Here is a 17,653-nt window from a genome sequence, read left to right on the forward strand (position 1 = left end):
ATTGAACCGCGGCCCGTCCTAGGTTAGTGCATGCAAGGCAAACGCCTTATGCTTGTGCCACCACTCCAGTCCCGTGGAATTAAGACTTTTTAAGAAAAAATACAGTAAAAGTTAATATCTGCTATTTCAGTAAAAAATTGAGTCACTGGGCCAGAGATACAGCATGGAGTTAAGGCATTTGCCTTGCATGCAGGACAGTGGTTTGAATCCCGGCATTCCATATGGTCTCCCGAGCCTGCTGGGGGCGATTTCTGAGTGTAGAGCCAGGAGTAACCCCTGAGCGCTGCCAGGTCTTACCCAAAAGCCAAAAGAAAAAAAAAAAAAGAAAAAAAAGAAAAAGAAAATAAGAGAAAAGAAATTGAGTCACTTTAGATAAAAATGTATTGTCTTGTTCTCAGAATGGTAGTTAGCATGGTAAAAAAAAAAAAAACCCACAAAAACAAAACACTAATGTATATATTTTTTGTTTGGCCTCTATTACAAGTATTAGAGTGAAAAGACGTTATCTCAAAAATTAAACAAAACTAGAATTTGTTCAATGAGTATAACACTACAAAATGTACTTTTGTATTTCTTTAAAGATTCAATATTAAAACTTTATTTTGTCACATCATAATAATATATCACTTAGAATTTTTATTGTGAGCTTATAAATATTGCACATACTCTAAATGATAAATGTTCGAAGAACCCTGTTTGCTGCTTCTTTCAAAATGGCTATCATCTCTATATAAATGCTGTTTTATGTTTTTATGAACTAGATTGACTTTTTAGCTATTGAAATGCGTAAAGGCAAAGTAAGCTTTCTTTGGGATGTTGGATCTGGAGTTGGACGTGTAGAGTACCCAGATTTGACTATTGATGACTCAAACTGGTACCGCATTGAAGCATCAAGGTAACTAATTCTTTAAAGACTATGCGATTAGTTAATGATATAACTTTAAGTTTTCAGCTTTTGTGAGAACTCCTATATCTATGTATGAAAGGTAGGCAGGCATCTACATATAAAAATGTGTAACATTTTGCATTTTATATTGTATAAATGTGTATGAATTGTCAGATCCGAACTGCTGGACATAGGCCCATGCTGCTGGAGTCCATGGAGCCTTGCAGGCTAGACTCTGACAAATATCTCAGTCTTATTTATTAGAGAAGTACAACGGCCTCTAACAAACCCCTAGGCCTGAAGAGAGATAAAGAGGGAGAGAGAACTGGATTTGGGACCATCCAATTGTCTCTTCCAACTGTCAAGTTTCTCTCCTTTTCTCCTCCAACTCTCTCTTATAACTGCCAACCAACTCTTTTCCTACTCCTCCAACTGTTTCTTCTAGCTGTTGATCCTGGGAAAGGTTTTATAAACTCAGCAACCAATCACAATTAGTGTCTTATTTAAAGTTCCCCCTTTGATGGCTGGCTGGTGCTGCACTGTTATATTGTCTTTATAGCTCCTGCTAATAGCTAGCGGACCTTTAAAACAAATAAAAATTGTTGGGAGATCCATCAGGAGTGAGCCCTGAGCATAGAGCCAGAAGTATACTGGGCACTGCTGAGTGTGACACAGAATCCAAAAAATTAAAATAATAAAATAAAAAATTTATCTGAATAAAGTAGATTAAATAAAATTGTGTCTTACCCATTTTGGATTCCTCTGCTATTAGTCTCACAGAATGTTTGAGGAACAGTTTTTTTATTTGTTTATTTTGTTTATATATATGTGTATATATATACATATACACACATATATACATATATATATACACACACATGTATATATACACACACATAAATATATATATATATATATATATTGGTTTTTGGGTCACACCCAGTGGTGCTCAGGGGTTACTCCTGGCTGTCTGCTCAGAAATAGCTCCTGGCAGGCACGGGGGACCATATGGGACACCGGGATTCGAACCAACCACCTTTGGTCCTGGATCAGCTGCTTGCAAGGCAAACACCGCTGTGCTATCTCTCCGGGCCCTGTTTATATTTTTTAAATTTGATTTCTTTTAAATTGCTGAAGTACTTAGACTGACACTTATCATTATGAAGCAAAACTTTAAATCTGTTTTTAACAACTCTTTAGTGTGCAACTCCCCTCTCTGTAGTTAACAGAGCAGCCTTGCTTACAGACATATACTGTGTCTAACTGCTGCCATGAGTATATAATAGTTTAGGTCCATGCAACTTAAAATGGAAACTAATCAGAAGTTGATTGATCATGTCTTTGAAGTTTAAACTTAATTAACTTCTTGCAGTATATAGATTTTGTAAAAGAAACATTTCTGCCTTCAATATTTACTATCAATTTTTTAAAAAATTCTTAACATTATAACTCAAAGAGCTTCCAGTGAGAATTATAGTTAAAACCTTGGAACTAGAGATGAATCTGACAGAGACAAATGTGAAAAAGATTTGGTAATTATGAAATTTAGGTGATGTATACACATATAAAGTTTTGTTTTGTGTGTGTGTATACTTGCATTTTTCCACAAGAAAATGCTTAAAATAAAGCTTAATAGGAAGCAATTTGTGTTCCTTTTAAATATCTTTAGTAAAGAAGTATGTGTATTTGCATCTAATCATGTTTGTGCAGGCAAAAGAGATCAAATATATGTCAAGTAATAGTATTGAAAGGATTGAGTACTTTACTGAGATTAAGAACATTGCAAAATTCTACAGAACTATATCCTGTTTCAAAAAGAAACCTGATTTCATAATTCATTTTACTCTTTTTGCTTATATTAGTTAATACTGTGTCCCAAAAGATAAAATAATTACAAAAAGTGAAAGCAGGGAGAGGAATATCATACTAAAGTTTTGACAAAATAAAACAAGTTTTTTTAATATACAATATTTTCCGGAAATCAGGTGCTTTTAAATAAAAAGATGAAATGAAGTAAAGTGACTTTTAAAATTTTATTAATTAAAATGAAAAATAAAATCCCATATTGTGTACCCTAACTTTGAAGACTAGATATTATATACTCTCTGTTAGCTGAATTGCTAAATAGCAAAAGAATCAGAGTTCCAGGAAGACTACTTCAGCAAATCTGGATCCAAGAAATAATAAGGGATTTAGGAGAAGTGTTCCAGTTTATAATTCAGAAGAGGAGCTCATTTGGACTTCACTTACTGAATTAAGTTAGGCCAAATGGGAAATGAAGTAATATAAGCTTGAAAAGTAGAATTTGATAGTAAATAGTAAATTGTTTTGTAAAGCCAAACTTTTTATTTAACAGCAATGTCATCAACTAATTTCTGCTGTGTCATTTCGTATCAGTGACACATCCATTCTGTTGCTCATTGATTCTGGTTAAAATTGACAGTAAACATCCAGCAAAGATCAGGTTCTGGATTTGGGTTTGTAATTTAATGAACCTGAAGTATTTAAAACTAATTATCCAGTAAATTTCTTAAATTATCCCAAATATATTTTACATTTTAAAACTAAAGTTACCATAAATGTGATACATGTGTCATTGCTTTTATATTTTCTTGAATTGCCTTCTAATACACACCATGAAAGAACTGGGAGAAATGGCACCATTTCTGTGAGAGCCCTGGAAGGACCCAAAGCCAGCATTCTGCCCAGTGTTTACTATTCAGCATCACCTCCAGGATACACTATTCTAGATGTAGATGCAAATGCAATGCTCTTCGTTGGTGGCTTGACTGGAAAGTTGAAGGTAATATATTCTTCCATGTTTTGTTTATTATATATTCTCCAACACTTGATGGGGTTATTGTGATAAAGACATGGGAAGAAACATGATAAAGTCCTGAAAAAATTTCGTCACTATTTTTTAAAAATTTGTTTAACAAAAATTTATTTAATTTTAAGTAATTTATTTAAGTACAAACATGTTTGTAGTTGTAATTTAATGAACTTGAAATATTTGAAACTAATTACCCAGTAAATTTCTTTAATTATCCCAAATATATTTTACATTTTTAAACTGAAGTTACCAGAAATGTGATATATGTATTATTACTTTTATATTTTCTTAAATTGCCTTCCAATACACACCATGAAAGAACTGGAAAAAATGGAGAAATTGTAGTTACTTTAATGCTACATTTTTATAATAATTGCCATATGCATTATTGTTGGAGGCCAAACATCACTCTCAGTTATTCCTGTCCAGTACAGCAGGCCTGATAGCACTCTGCTTTGGTCTGCTTGTGGTAACATCATAGCAAAGCTGTTAGATCTGTCACCTGACAGTACCTATGAGGCTGTTTGGTGCAAGAACTAAAGCCAGGATCTTGCAAATGCTAGACATGTTTATACCAATTAGATTACTTTCTTAGTCCCAGCGAATTCTCATTTGAATATCCAATATGAAGATTTTTAATATTTAAGACCTTGTATATTTATTTAAACAGCTATTATTTTGCTCTAATCTGTGGCATCATTTTAATACTCTTGTTTTAGTTATTTAATAGTGATTATTTTAAGTATACCCATCTCTTGAATCATTTATGATTTATTGATATAAATGAAGTACTATAAAGTTCAAACTTACATATAATTAAAGATTCATGAATACCTTGGAAAAAATCACAGAGTATAGAAGCTTTCAAACCATGATCTGATTGCAAAAGTTTTCAAGTTGCTCTTTTAATTATTATAAAGTGCTTAACATTCATAATTGCTTCAAGATAGGTCCTTGCTCATTTCAAATCGTAAAATGCCTGCATTTTAAAGAAGGTTTTGTTGATTGAATGCAATTAAGTGTTGAAAAACGACCTGTGGGTGAGATGTAAGATCACAACAAAATATAATGGTTAATCCTGGGTTTGTCAGAATCATCTTGGGATGAGATTAGTCTGAATATAAGAAAAGCCACAGTGACTCCAAATATATGAGAACTGAACCTTCATATAGAGCGAGTGTTTTATTTGTTTTGTGTACAAGATGTGACTGTAAAGTACTAGAATTCGTTACACAACTACAAACTAAAATCATCCTCATTTTTTGACTTCACATAGGTACATAAGATATATAATAACACATAGTCTTTATGCCAACTTTCTCTCCTTTCTGAAAACATAAATTTGGAGATAACACAGCACACCATAAAAATTTTTTGAAATCAAATTTAACTTGTGTTTCTGCTTTATTACTTGCTAAAATATTACTAGTTCAAGTCATCTAGCCCCTTAGATTTTAGTTGTTTTGATGTAAAAGAGCCATAGACATGATAGATAACCAAATTGCTTTTCACATTTTAGATTACAGTAATAAACTTTAAAATCAGTTACATAGTCTTACTGTATGCTAGCTAATATCTAAGTAATTTTATTAGTTAAAATTGATTCTCACAATCAAAAACAGTAAGCAATTTATATTTAATTGAGAAATCTGAATAAAAGAAGTTAAAGGCAAACCATGTCACATAGAATTTAGTATCCAGGCTACTAGAAGTTTGTTGCAAATTTATGATTTGGGCACAATTTAGCATGTTTAAGAGTCTCCATACTTAATCATCATTCTCCAGTGCCACAGTGAGACTAGCGGCATCATTTTATGACAGACTACTAGAATTATATTAAAATTTAGTGTTATACAGATATTATTAACAAGAAAAAAAAATTTCTCGGCCTGTGTCAGAAAATAAAAAAAAAAAACAGACATACATGACTTTTAGGAAATCTTAATCATTTTTAGCCATGAGCTCTTAAGCTCTGGCCACACCAGAATAGTAATGAACCTAAACAAGCTGAAAGCAAAAAGCAAAATGAATATGCTAGTTTCAAAGAATTATGGAAATATTCCTAGCACTTTAGATTACAAGAAAGAGAAACAAGTAAAATTTATAAGTAGGTACTTCAGCCTCTGGAAAATTAAGAGGCTCCAATAAATGACAGAGTAAATCCATTTTTTTTTAAATCCTGATGTGTAAATGTCAGTTCTCTCTCACCTTCTTTCTCCATAGCAGTCAAGCTACAAAAATTGGAAATACATATTTTTTAATTATTCAGTAGTCAACTTTCTATTTTTTCTCTAAAACACAATCATGTGTAATTATTTTCCCCTGGATTATTCAGAAAAATATGAACATTATTCACTTTGGCAGTATATGCTAGAGTTAGAGGCAACAAAAATGTGTTTGTTAGAAACAGTATTAATCAATTAACATCAAGTTTATTGCTAATAATTGTTAACAATTTTTCAACTACATTGGATATTATGCTCCAGGAGATTTTAAGGAAGCTCCAGGTAAAATTGCATAAGGAAAAGGGTAAATGTCAGATAAAGAGTGAGAAACACGGGCCTAATGATAGCATCTTCTAAAATAATCCATTCAACTCCCTACTTAATAATTTATTAGATAACAAATATAAATATATTCCCTTTTATAAAGACATTCAGAAAGTATTTATTTATTTATTTGTTTGTTTTTTGAGCCACACCAGCAACGTTCAGCAGTTACTTCTGGATATGAGATCAGAAATCACTCCTGACTTGGGGGACCATATTTGGGACTCCAGGTATAGATCCGAGGCCTTATGCAAGGCAAACGTCCTACTATGGTGCTATCGCTCCAGTCCCTAGAAAGTATTTATTAAACCTATATTTTATAATAAAACCCTGCACTATATATAGAAATAAAATAACCTAGTAGGATCACATCTCTTACAATTTACCTTTTCCCTTTATTTTCCTTCTCTGAAAACTTACTTTGATATAAAAATAAAATTAAAACCATTGTATAGCCTGTATATTAGTTTCTTTTTTTCCTTTGTGTAGGGAGTATGTACCCTATTCTATGACAAATGTATTGGTATAGAAACATTTATTAACATTTTTCTGAGCCAGGAGTGAATTTGAAATTATAACTAAGTTTAATCTCATTTAATTTTTCTTTTAACTTGATGCTCAGCCTTTCCCATCAAAATTAGAGTAACATAAAGGATAACCAACATGATTAAAATCAGATGAAAACAGGCTCAAGTAAGGAGCAAAGAAGTTTTATTTAAAATTATGATAAACAGATATTGCCCAAAATCGTCAAGGTCACTGTGGAATTTATATGGTTAAAAGATAAATATGTGCACAACTCAGAATAGTAGAAAAATAAATAGTCACTCTAGATCCTAAAGGTAATAACTCTCTTTAGAACATTAAGATATTTTTGTTGAATTCCAAATTCTAACAAGTTTCATATTTCCCTGCAGAAGCCTGATGCTGTACGTGTGATTACATTCACTGGTTGTATGGGAGAAACCTACTTTGACAGCAAACCCATAGGTTTGTGGAATTTCCGAGAAATAGAAGGTGACTGTAAAGGATGTACTATTAGGTGAGTTGCCAGGATTTTGATCTGTGCATTTCAAGTAATTTCTTGTGTGTGTTTGCACATGATATAAATCATGCTTTAGATGGTTAGGTTCAGTAGTGATTTGTCATGGAACATTAAAGACAGTTCAAGGCACTCTCCATAGACATGCTGTTTACAAGGCCTTAGAAAATGCCACAACAGTGTTTTGGTTGTGTGTCAATGTTTAGTTTGGGAATCACACTCATATTTTGGGGGGACATTGGTGATGGGAATGTTGCACTGGTGAAGTGGGGTGTTTTTTACATGACTGAAACCCAACTGCAATTTTATTTGTAATCAAGGTTTTTAAATAAAGATATTAATTAAAAATTATTTGGGAATAATCAATCTAGAAACTATGATTTTAGGAAGAGCTTGAAGATTATTAAGGGCTGTTATTTTATATCTTTAAATATTTGGTAGAATTCACTACTTTCTCACTAACTACTATGTTGAAAAATCTTTATGACAAAAATAAAATGCAGAAGTTAAAATTCATATAGAGAATATCTAGGAGTTACTTTATACTATATATTCTAAAGAGATTAAAAAGGAAATGTTTCTATATTGGCAAGGTATTTCTACCCTTTAAAAATGAGAACTTACTATTGCCAAATGATTTAACATTTCTATATGTGTGTATACATTAATTATCCAGATAACAATGTTATAGTTTTAATCTATTATAATTAAAACTTTCATAGTCTTGGCTAGTTATTTAGGTGCTAAGATTTCTTTATGAAAAAAGCCTTCATATTTCCAGACTAATATAATTTTATCCTATAAAATAAATCAAGGGAAAAAATAATATGAGGAAAGGAAGTAATAGGGCTTGGTATAAAGGATATGGAAGAGTTGGAATGATCCAAACCACAGACTAAACAACACTGAAAACATAAGCTCTAGGCAGAAGCCACCAAACTTTAATGTGCCTGCAAAGGTGGCAGACAGGGATCATGGGAACTTGGTTGAAGGACAAGGGATAAGGGAGTCTAAGAGCACTACTGATAGGAATCGACAATGGTGGTGGTATTGATGTTAAATATCCCTAAAACTCAACAATGGATAATTTTGCAAATCATATTGTTCTAATTAAATAAAAAAAACTTAAAGAATTTTGTTATATATGTATGTGCTGTTAAATTTTTTTGAGGATTATACATTATAATACTATCAGCTGAGCAATGATAGTGTTATATAAAAGAATTTTTACCTGTCTGATTATGGCCTTTCTTTTCACTTCTCTTCTCATAATCTTCAAGTCTTATGGGGTTTCTACTCAAAACATTTATAGAAGCCTCTGAGTTTTTGGCAAACGTCTATAGGAAATAACTGCATTTCATGCAACACAATTGTTAGTGCATTACCAAAAATGAATAAATTTTTATAGGAAAGGGCCGGGCGGTGGCGCTGGAGGTAAGGTGCCTGCCTTGCCTGCGCTAGCCTAGGACGGACCGCGGTTCGATCCCCCGGTGTCCCATATGGTCCCCCAAGAAGCCAGGAGCAACTTCTGAGCACATAGCCAGGAGTAACCCCTGAGCGGCACAGGGTGTGGCCCAAAAACCAAAAAAAAAAAAAATTTTTATAGGAAAGAAAAATTTTAATATTAATTCATTTGTTATCAGTTATACTGTTCATAGCTGCTTTAGTACCTCACACTTGCAGTTAACATTTTTCACTCATATTAGAAAATTATTTTATTTACATTAAAGTTATCTGTAAACATCACCTAAAATTATAAAAATATGTTTGTGGAAGGTGCAGAATAACTTTTTCCTTCTTTAATTTGTTAAAATATATGTTTTGTTCCTCCACAAGCTAAGTAATTCTTATATATTATCATTATCTCATGAACTAATATTCCATGAAAATAGTATTTTTGACATTTACAATTTTGTAACATTATTATAACATTCATAGTTTTCTTTGCCTTCAAGTTAATACTATAAATTATATATAATTTAATTTATAATCATTTACAACACTTATCAAACAATATTGCTTAACTAGACTCTGTGAAGCAATCTGTTATACTAAAATGTCCTTAATTCCACAAATAGTTACCAAATGCTAGAACAAGCAAGCATATTAAATGCTTTGGGTATTTATTTTTTTTTGAGAGGGACATCCCTAGCTTACTACAGGATTTACTACTGGGAGAGCTCCAGGATCCACATGAGGTGCTGGGATCAAACTCAGGTCAGCTGTATACAAAGCAGGCACTTTACCCATTGAACTGTCTTTTTGTCCACAAGTGGTTAGTTTCTATTTGTCATAAAGGTCAACCTATTGTCTCTAGTAAATCTCAAGTAGCTTACATTCTCTTAAAGACAGATGAACAAAGGTATGACTAGATAGGGGAATCTTTTATTGTCAGAATCAAGTCTGTCTTAGAAAAAAGATAAGATGGTAAAGTATTCAGAGTGAGAAACCTGTAGATTATTATAGATTATTTTTCCTATAGTTGGATATTTGTACTTTTGACCTCTTTCACCCACTTCCTGTCTTTTGTTATACAAATGTAGATTCTGACCACCCAAATGCCTAAAATTTATGCTATTCTTATGTATTTAATCAATATTAATGTATATAAAGCACTTAAACAAGCTATAAAGCATTATAAATGTTGATAACACATATTCATACTTGGCAGTTGCTTGTTCCTGAAGAGTGGCAGCACACTACATGGATAGAACTGGAGTTTATATTTCAGAACCATAGTGGCCAGAAAGTGACTGACAGATACTCAGTGATCAATTACATATAAAATATCAAAAACATAATAAGCGTCAAAAAACAAAAAAACAGAAGTTGAGAACAGGTCTACAGAACTGAGTTTACCAGGACAGGAAGATGAAGGGGAAGATATTCAAGAGGAAATCTTAAGAAAATGGTAGAGAGAAGTAAACAGGGATAAAGGTTATAGATTAATACAGTGTTTGAATGAGTGTTTGAATATTAATTGTTACAATTAACAATTTTGGAACTCATTGTATTCAAATTAAATAACTACAAATAGGAAATATATTTTACAAAAGAGTTGCAGTGGCTTAGAGAAGTAGAAGACTTTAAATATAGTTTAGTAGGCTTATGCCATATATAACATACAATCTCATTTCTGAGGACAATTTGATACATTGAATAATGGTGACACAATCTGATTTATATGAAATATCTCTGCTTTCAGTCCTCAGGTAGAAGATGGGGAAGGGACTATTCAGTTTGATGGAGAAGGTTACGCACTGGTCAGCCGACCCATTCGCTGGTACCCAAACATCTCCTCAGTAATGTTCAAGTTCAGAACATTTTCTTCAAGTGCCCTGATATTATATCTTGCCACACGAGACCTGGTAAAAATGTGCACTAGCAGATACTCTGCAATTCAAAATATGTTTGCTTCTTTTCTATAGGACTCTAATATAAATGTTAATGGTAAAATGATGTTATTATTTAAAAAGAGGTCAAGAATAACTAGAACACTTGTGAGTTACTTATATAAAAGATGGTATCTATTAAGTTTCTATGGTTTTTTTTAAAATTTTTTTCATTTCTATCTTTAAGCATACATTTGTTTATTATGATATATTTTAATATTACTTATCATTTAAGAGAATAACCCAGAAAAAAAATCCCTTGCAGCAGAAATGATTTCTTAAATTTCTAGACACCTAAGTTAAAAAGTTACTTTTAAATGTACTCAGTTTTTGTCCTATGTTAGTATTTCTTAGTAAATTTTTTTCAGGGAATATACCTTTGTATTTTCCTAAATATATTTAAGGAATCAGACTACATTATTATGATAAAAGGATACTTCCCAGAAATTTAGCTGTGACCAGCTCTACCATAATATTATATCCAAGAGCATTCACAAAATAGTAACATTAATTCTGTTTGCAAAATGATTTGCAATTACTGAGCAATACATTTAGAAATTTAGCTATAAGAACCTACTAATCTCTGCAAGTAAATACCCAAATATCTCTATGTAGCTAATCTCTTGTGCATGTTTATTCTATTAATAGAGGGATTTCATGAGTGTAGAGCTCGCTGATGGGCACATAAAAGTCAGTTATGATCTGGGTTCAGGAATGGCTTCTGTTGTCAGCAATCAAAACCATAATGATGGGAAATGGAAATCATTCACCATGTCAAGAACTCAAAAACAAGGTGAGGTTTTATAGTTTAAAAGCACTATGCTTAATTATGCTATCTAAAGCTTCTATGTACCTAATCATGAGGAAGATGCTATAATTTTGGGTACTCACAAATTCTGTGAAAAATTGATAGTCATTTCTGTGGCTTAGATTATAGGTGGTTTAGGTTAGACATGACTGATTGAAGAGCCAAATGAATCTCTATCATTTTCTTTTGAAACTTAAGAACTTATTTTGAAAGCATAAAACTGTCTTAAAACTTGTAAAATTACATCCTCTAGTTGATTTGAAATGTTGTAAGATTTTATTTTCTTATTTTTCTGAAGTATTTTTCTTAGACTAGTTCATAGGTAGAATTTCTATCAGTAGTTGAAGACAACAGTTTTTTTCTCTTTTAAAGTGCCCCAGTTTGTCTATATATATGTAAATGATTTTGTAGTTAAGGAATATTTTCAAAACACTTTTAAAAAACAATATTTAATGTACTCAGTAATATTTTTATAAAAATATACTTTTTAATATAAATTGATATTTTTCTTATAGACGACATTTCTTACATAAAGAAAAAGATTCAATACATGTCTATGTTGTTACACAGACATGTAAAATATCTCAAAAGACACAAATTCAATTCTATTTATATCTGCATATTATTTAAACATATAGTCTAAATGCTGTTTTCTTAGTTAATTATAAGTCTCATTATTTGTACTAAATTTCAATATCATCAAAAATTTTAATATTTCTTAATTAACATTAAAGCTAATAAATTTTTACTGTAACAGTATAACATTTTATGAAAATATAGTTTAAGTAACGTTACTTCTGAAAGTTATATATTTCTGTTTAATAATGACAAAAATTATGTAAGAAATAAATATAATCTATACCAATTTCTTTACATCAAGTAACTATTAGCCTAATAGGAGATAAATAAGTAAATTAATGATTAAGGGACAGGAATCAAGTTGCTACACAGATACAGTTAAAGATGGCTAGAAATGCCTCAGATAAGAGGGGCATTTAACTTAATATAGAAATCAGCTCTAAGGAAGTTTAATTGTCATGAGGCCATGAGACGTGAGCTGAATGAAGTGCTTTGGACATGTCAAAGAGATTACATGGCACCTGGGAACAGAGCATAATACCACTTTTGCCAACTACTTTTCCTTGGGATCTGAAATTCTAGAGAAATATCTCTGTTTTAAAATTGTGTGTAGAAAAACATGGTTATGCTGTTGACACAGCACCCCAAACCACCCTATGCAAATAACAATGTGGAAACTAAGAAAGACATCAACAGCTGGGGATATGGAGATAAATCCTAACTAATTTCTAAGTCCTCCAAAAAGAACAAACTTTATAGATGACGATAAAATCAGCATTTAATGTCTTAGCAATAGAATTCAAAGAATTACTAACCAAAGAAATTAATAAATCCATAGATGAGCAATTCATCCAACTCAAAGAAGAGCTCTATCAGAAGATTAGAGAGTCCATAAAATTTAAACTCAAGGAGCTAAAAAACATGCTAGCAAGTCAGAGTAACAGAATTACACACATAAAGAATCACATGAACTAGAAGACAAAATGCAAACCAGTAAAAACAAAGTCAGATAAACAAAGAAAAGAGAGATAAAATATTAGAAGAAAATATAAGGTACTTAATGAACAAAGACAAAAGAAATAATCTATGACTTATAGGAATACCAGAAGGGAATGAAATAGGGAAAGGGGAAGAACAAGTAGTGAGGGAAATAATAGAAGAATTTTTTTCCACCCTCTGGAAAAAGGCACCTGTATAAATCCAAGACGTGAAAAGAGTTCTGAATAAAATAGACCCTATTGTATCAACACTAAGACATATAGTATTCCATATGGCAAAAAAATTAAGATAAACATGAATTCTTTAAAGTGCTAAAAAAAACCTCAATTATAAAATAAAGAACATAAAAATCAAATCATATCTCCCATTTGAAACAGTTCAGGCAAGAAGACAGTGGAATGACATTTTTAAACTACTGAAACTTCCAACCTAGAGTCCACACCCAGCAAAACTCATTTACATGGGAGGGAGGACTAAAAACATTCTCAGACCAAAAGGAACTCGCAATATTTGTGCTAATCAAACTGACTCTAAATAAACTAGCCAGAGATCAATTAAGCAATCCAACACCCAAAAACCTTACACAATATAATAGCACAACAACCCTCTCTGTCAATAATCTCCTTAAATGTAAACTGGGCTAAACTCCCTCATTAAAAGCCACAGAGTAGAGGGTTGGTTCAGAAAACAAACTCTGGATATCTTCTGCCTGCAGAAAACACATGTAAAAGATCAGGATAGACACAGGCTTAGAATAGAAGGAGGGGAATTAATTATTCAAGCCACTGGAAAAAAGAAAGCTGGGACAGCCATACTTATATCAGACCAAATTACATTCAACCCCAAGAAAATGCTCAGAGACAAAAAGGATCACTACTTATTGATCAGGGGTATCAACATTTATACACCAAATGTAGCCAGCAAATTATATAAGGCATTTACTCACGTACCCAGAGAAACATATGGAAGAAAATGTGATAGTAGTAGGAGACTTCAACACACCTTTATCACCACTAGACAGATCCACTAGGCAGAAAACTAGCAAAGACATAAGAGCCCTACCTGAGAAACTAGAAGAACTAGGACTAATGGATTTATACATGGCCCTCTAACCTCAGAAAGTTGAATATACATTTTTCACAAGTGCACATGGAACCTTCTCTAGAATAGACCATGACTTAGGATATAAATCTAATTGCACAAAGTCACAAATATAAGGATTAAAATTGTATATATTGGAATACTGTTTCCACCTACAAAATAGCTACAATACACATTTGCAAGTAAAGATTGCACATATTAATTGATTAAGAATAACATTTCATTCTTTGATTCAACATTTCTTTCACTACCAAAATTTTCTTTCATTACCAGAATCCTTCCATTCTTCCAGTATTGCATTGTGCTGAACATGCTCGGAGAATAACAAATAGGTCTGTGAATAACCAGTTGATCCAAAAGGCAATGGGATAAATGTTGGAATGAAATTATTAGATAAGTCCAGAAAAATACAAAACAAGTTCTTAAAATACCCTGTGATTTAAATGAATATTTTTCAACTTTATCATCAAAGCTGCAGGGAATTACTAATAGATCAAGGGTGTCATGCCACCAGATTTATGCTTCAGTAAAATTTCTTGAAGAGCATTTTGGAAGTTAGATTTGTGACAATTTTTTGATGCTGTTGCAGTCTGCAGTAAACTAGGTGAAGAGTGAGGAGAATAAAAGATAAGTCAATAACCTTGAAAATGGAGAATGACAGTGGAGTTGAACAATATTATACATTGTAAATTGAAGATCTTTGTGATATACTCCACGTAGATGCTAAATCTTTTAAAGAAAAAATATATTTTTTTATTTTACTGTTTTCTTAATTTCTTTTTAGTTTTTAGCAATAGAGAATGTTACATACTTATTGAATATAGGCAAAATTTGGGTTATTGGAAAAGAAGCTGAGTTCTATGTTGTCTCAGAAGAATCCCAGTAAAGCAGTGTAAATCAATAGGCAAGTAGTCATATTTGAATTAGCAAATAAGAGGCAAAAATAACACATTTTAATAATTTTTGTTTAAGAAAAAAACAATGTTTTATATATAATAAGATAATACAAAACCTGAGGGCAGGTAATCCTAACTGAAAGAGTATAATAAAGTAAACAATAACAGTAACAACAACAAAAATACAAAGTCAATTGCTTAGTAAATAATCAAGGAAAGGAGAAAAATTATGAAAAATTATTTCAGTAGACTAAATTGAAGCCAGAATGACAAATCAGGACTAATAATGGAACAATAAGGAGAAAAATTGATAAATAAATAAACTTACACAGTGACTTCGCTATGCAGTTATTGACTATCTAAAATTTTAAAGATAGAACATGCCCAAGGATGTAGCACAATTGAAACTATTTATTGCTGGTAAACTATTTACTATTTATTGCTGGTGAAAATGTAAAATGAGTGCCAAGAAATAACAAAATGAGTAGGGCATTTGCTTTGCATGCAGCCAACCTGACTCAATCTCTGGCTCTCCATATGTTTCCCCAAGCAAATAAGGAGTAATTACTGAGTGCAGAGCTAGGAGTAACCCCTGAGCACAGCCGAGTGTGACCCAAAAACCAAAAAAAAAAAAGGTATATCCACATTGGTAGATATATTGGTGGTTGTTAAATTTATACCTATCACAAGAGCCAATCATTCCACTCTTAAATTTTCACTCATGAAAACAAACACCCATAGCACTTTTATCCATTATACTCAAATATCAAAACAACTAGCCTCTTCTCCAAGGCATACAAATGTAGAGTGATACTGGATCTTGCAGTAATTCCCTGGATTAAGGAGCATGACTATAAGCAGCAGGTATCAGGGTCACTGATATGGTTAGGACTTCAGGGTGTGACTGCATTCAACACTGCAGAGTTTATGAAAGTAAGACCAAGAACATGGGGATCCAGCAGACTCAGCTGCTTAAGGACTTCCAATTCAAGTCTCTGAAGATCTGCCTCTTTTCCTTGTCTATTAAGAATCTGAGGCAGCACTGAGATATTCCTGGGGCTGTGTAGTCTCTGCTCCTACAAAAAGAGACCCATAGTGAAACTAATACTGGCAGATGTGACATTTATCACACTTGGACTTAGTTATGAATGTTCTCATCAAAATTTAAGTGTTTCTAAATGGTTGTTCTTCTGAGTGACCCTAATCCTGGCCAAGCTCTCCAACATCCCTGGAAAGTGAATCAACTAATAAAATATTATAAAGACATAGACAAAGACTCAGGCTTCAGTTTTGCCCACCACATAGTTTTATATAGGCTGGCAATTTTTAAGTAAATAAAGAAAATTCAGTCTGTCTTGAAAACTTCAGTTATTCCTTATATTAAAAAATGTGAAAGGACTGAAGAGTTGAAAGAGAAAAGGGCATCAAGGAGGGTAAGAGGAGAATGGAGACATTGGTGGTGGGAAAGGTGCACTGATGAAAGTTTTTGTCCATGTTATGACTGTAACTCAATCATGAGCAACTTTATCTGTAAAAATTAAACTATATTATGAACAATCTTGTAACCAGGGTGTTTAAATTTAAAAAATGCTGAGGTAAAAAAAAAAAAAAAAGGACTAGGGCAGGTGTGTTGCGGGCCAAACCTGTTCGCAAGACGCCAGCGCCTGCAAACAGATCCTTCGTGGAATTTCGGGAAAAATCCGCGGGGAGAGAGTGGGTGCACGGACGGCGAACGACGGAAAATATGTTGTAGAAATGAATGAAACCACACAGATAGTATGGGGACTCTCGTTTACAGAAACGGAGACAAATTTATTTTTTAAGCTTGCAGCTTATAAAGGTTAGAGACTTGGAAGGCAGATGCAGATTTTGGACATCAAAGAGGCTGGGAAAAGAATGAAGGACTCTAGCTTAAATTAGCATATAAAAGAGTTGAAACTGAAGGTGAAAAAAGCAGCTAGTTTTGGGTTCCCTTTGCTTTGGGTAAAACAGAAGAAAAACGTAATTACAGGGGAGTTGGAATGTGAGGAATGCTTCAGAGTTTTGGGGAAAAAATGAAAATTACTTTATTATGAGCTAAGTTTATGGAAAGGCCTGAATTTAGGCGCCAAGGTAGCAAAAATTACAGGGAGCTATTAAATGGGAGACTTTTGGCTGTTTGATTGCTGTTCTAGTTAGAAAGAATTTACTAAGGCCTGATTTCTAATAAAGGTTTAAAATAAAGAGAGAGATAGTTACAGCCACATATATGAATTATTGCCAAACCCTCCACGCAAAGGGTCAAGTGATTTTGACTACTCTAAGCGGGCCTTTTTGGCAATTAATTCCTTTTCAGGAGGACACTACACTATTTGGTGTGTTCTTCTCCTGAGTGGGAATGTGGCACAGGTGAGGTGGCGCTAGAGGTAAGGTGTCTGCCTTGCAAGCACTAGCCAAGGAAAGGACCGCTGATCGATCCCCCAGCGTCCCATATGGTCCGAAAAACCAAAAAAAAAAAAAGAAAGAAAGAAAGAAAAAAAGGACAAATAAACAGTATAGTGAATATGACTTGCCTTGAACATGCTTGAC

At 32.6% G+C, this 17,653-nt stretch overlaps 1 protein-coding gene across 1 annotated transcript in view; it reads left to right on the top strand.

The window, feature by feature from the left end:
• Nucleotides 1–17,653, top strand: part of LAMA2 (laminin subunit alpha 2) — a 660,685-nt gene that overhangs the window by 584,856 nt on the left and 58,176 nt on the right. The window contains exons 47-51 of the mRNA XM_049771159.1: nucleotides 762–895; nucleotides 3,530–3,689; nucleotides 7,186–7,310; nucleotides 10,516–10,678; nucleotides 11,351–11,495. Of these exons, the coding sequence (XP_049627116.1) occupies nucleotides 762–895; nucleotides 3,530–3,689; nucleotides 7,186–7,310; nucleotides 10,516–10,678; nucleotides 11,351–11,495 (727 nt within the window). The remainder of the gene's footprint in view (nucleotides 1–761; nucleotides 896–3,529; nucleotides 3,690–7,185; nucleotides 7,311–10,515; nucleotides 10,679–11,350; nucleotides 11,496–17,653) is intronic.

The sequence above is a fragment of the Suncus etruscus genome, chromosome 4, assembly GCF_024139225.1.
Source record: "Suncus etruscus isolate mSunEtr1 chromosome 4, mSunEtr1.pri.cur, whole genome shotgun sequence".
NCBI lineage: Eukaryota > Metazoa > Chordata > Mammalia > Eulipotyphla > Soricidae > Suncus > Suncus etruscus.